A 1561-nucleotide genomic window follows, 5' to 3' on the forward strand; every position below is an offset into this window, starting at 1 on the left:
CGATGTGAGAAAGACACATCGCTATGTCCGACGCTTTAGCAGAACTCAAAGTCCAGTCATTTTGTGCAAAAAAGAGCCCTGACCCGGACAAAATTCCGAACAGTACCAAATTTTGGGGATCGTTACCCGTCCAGGAAGGCGGCCGTATAGGCCGCCATTGGCCGGCCGGTCGGGCTGGTTGGCATTCCCCCCGACGATATTTATTTATTTTTCCCGCTGCGCACTCCCAGAGGTTCCCTCAGAAGGTCAAAAAGATATGTGTACTATACGAGTACACGAATGAGACTGCACTCGCTCCACGCGGGGCTCTACACCAGACGCGGTGGCAAGGGGCGCGTCAAAATAAGAGGTGCACGTAAGCCGGCCGGCCAGCCAGCCTGCCGTACGACAGCCTGAGCAAAAGTAGCAGGAACCGCGAACCCACACAGTTTGGCGGTGACAGCAGTGCAGGTGGGCACGGTTGAGTCCTTAAGGAACCACTATCTCTATCTATTCTCTTTTTTGCCGAAGAGTTCGTAGTGCGTGTGAAGCATGCAGACTCAGAGCTAGAGCGCTTAACTGCAACCTTCTGCCGAATAGGTCCGCAGGTATTTGAGTAGTACTTGTGAATTATTTTATTGTTCATCACTCTTGAACTTGACCCCGCGGCTAGATAAGAACAGTTACAATTATTACATTTCAGAAATCGTTCAATGTGTTTCATTCAATTTATTTCATCCATAATGTTCTTTTCATGATGCCCAACAGTGAAAACACACACACAAAAATCATTCGTCCTTTAAGCGGTTCTGATCGCTGAGATCGGTTCTAGCCGCTTTGGTTATTTGCCGCAAATGATCGATTCGCAGAGTCCTCGACCTTTGCGATCGATGGGCTCCGCTTCGGTCATAAGGTCTTGGGTGATCTTGGCGCTGTCAAACTGGAAGGCAAACTGGCCGATCTCGACCAGCTTGTCCGTGTTCTTGCTGTCTAGCAGGTGCGACTCGTCGAGCACGAGCACCGAAGGCACAGAGTCAGCGTACTTCTGCAGAGGAAATAAACAGTTTAGAGTTTTGTTGGCCTAGGCAGCCCCGTGTGCAGTGTTTACCGAAAGCTCTGCCTACCTCGTAGAGGTTTTCTTTTTGGCCGCGTGCCTCGAAGATGTGGATGGGCAGCGCCAACTCGGCCACCCCCAGGTAGCGCGCCGCGCTACGGTAAAGGAACGCCTTGTCATGGCCGCCCATCAGGAATTTCTTTAGGAAGGCGAACTCTTCGAACTGGTAGATAGATTTCAGTCCCCTGCAAAGAAGTCCAGCGTGTAAGCCGTGCATGAGTAGTACTGGTTCTTTTTGTCACTGGTCAAGCAAAGGAAGGATATCCACCCTCACTTAGTTCTTTTTGTTTCATGAAAATGCAAATTGTCATAAAAAATTAACGTACTCCTGTAGGAAGATGGAGACAAGTTCTTCTTTGTCGGTGCTCTTGTACGAAATGATCATGGGCTGCTCAAGGAGGCCCTTTACGCCGGTTTTCTCCTGGGGAAGGTAGAACTCTTCAACTGTCTTCGGGGCTCCTACAAAAA

The 1561-nt window shown here is 49.8% G+C and overlaps 1 protein-coding gene across 1 annotated transcript in view; it reads right to left on the minus strand.

Annotated features, from left to right (window-relative positions):
- Positions 1–805: 805 nt before the first annotated feature.
- LOC113210019 (uncharacterized) overlaps positions 806–1561 on the minus strand; it is a 2062-nt gene continuing 1306 nt past the window's right edge. The window contains exons 2-4 of the mRNA XM_052273035.1: positions 1420–1552; positions 1104–1278; positions 806–1024 (exon numbers count right to left, since the gene is read on the minus strand). Of these exons, the coding sequence (XP_052128995.1) occupies positions 821–1024; positions 1104–1278; positions 1420–1552 (512 nt within the window). The 3' untranslated portion in view covers positions 806–820. The remainder of the gene's footprint in view (positions 1025–1103; positions 1279–1419; positions 1553–1561) is intronic.

The sequence above is a fragment of the Frankliniella occidentalis genome, unplaced genomic scaffold (assembly GCF_000697945.3).
Source record: "Frankliniella occidentalis isolate FOCC.00 unplaced genomic scaffold, Focc_3.1 Scaffold240, whole genome shotgun sequence".
In the NCBI taxonomy this organism is placed as follows: Eukaryota; Metazoa; Arthropoda; class Insecta; order Thysanoptera; family Thripidae; genus Frankliniella; species Frankliniella occidentalis.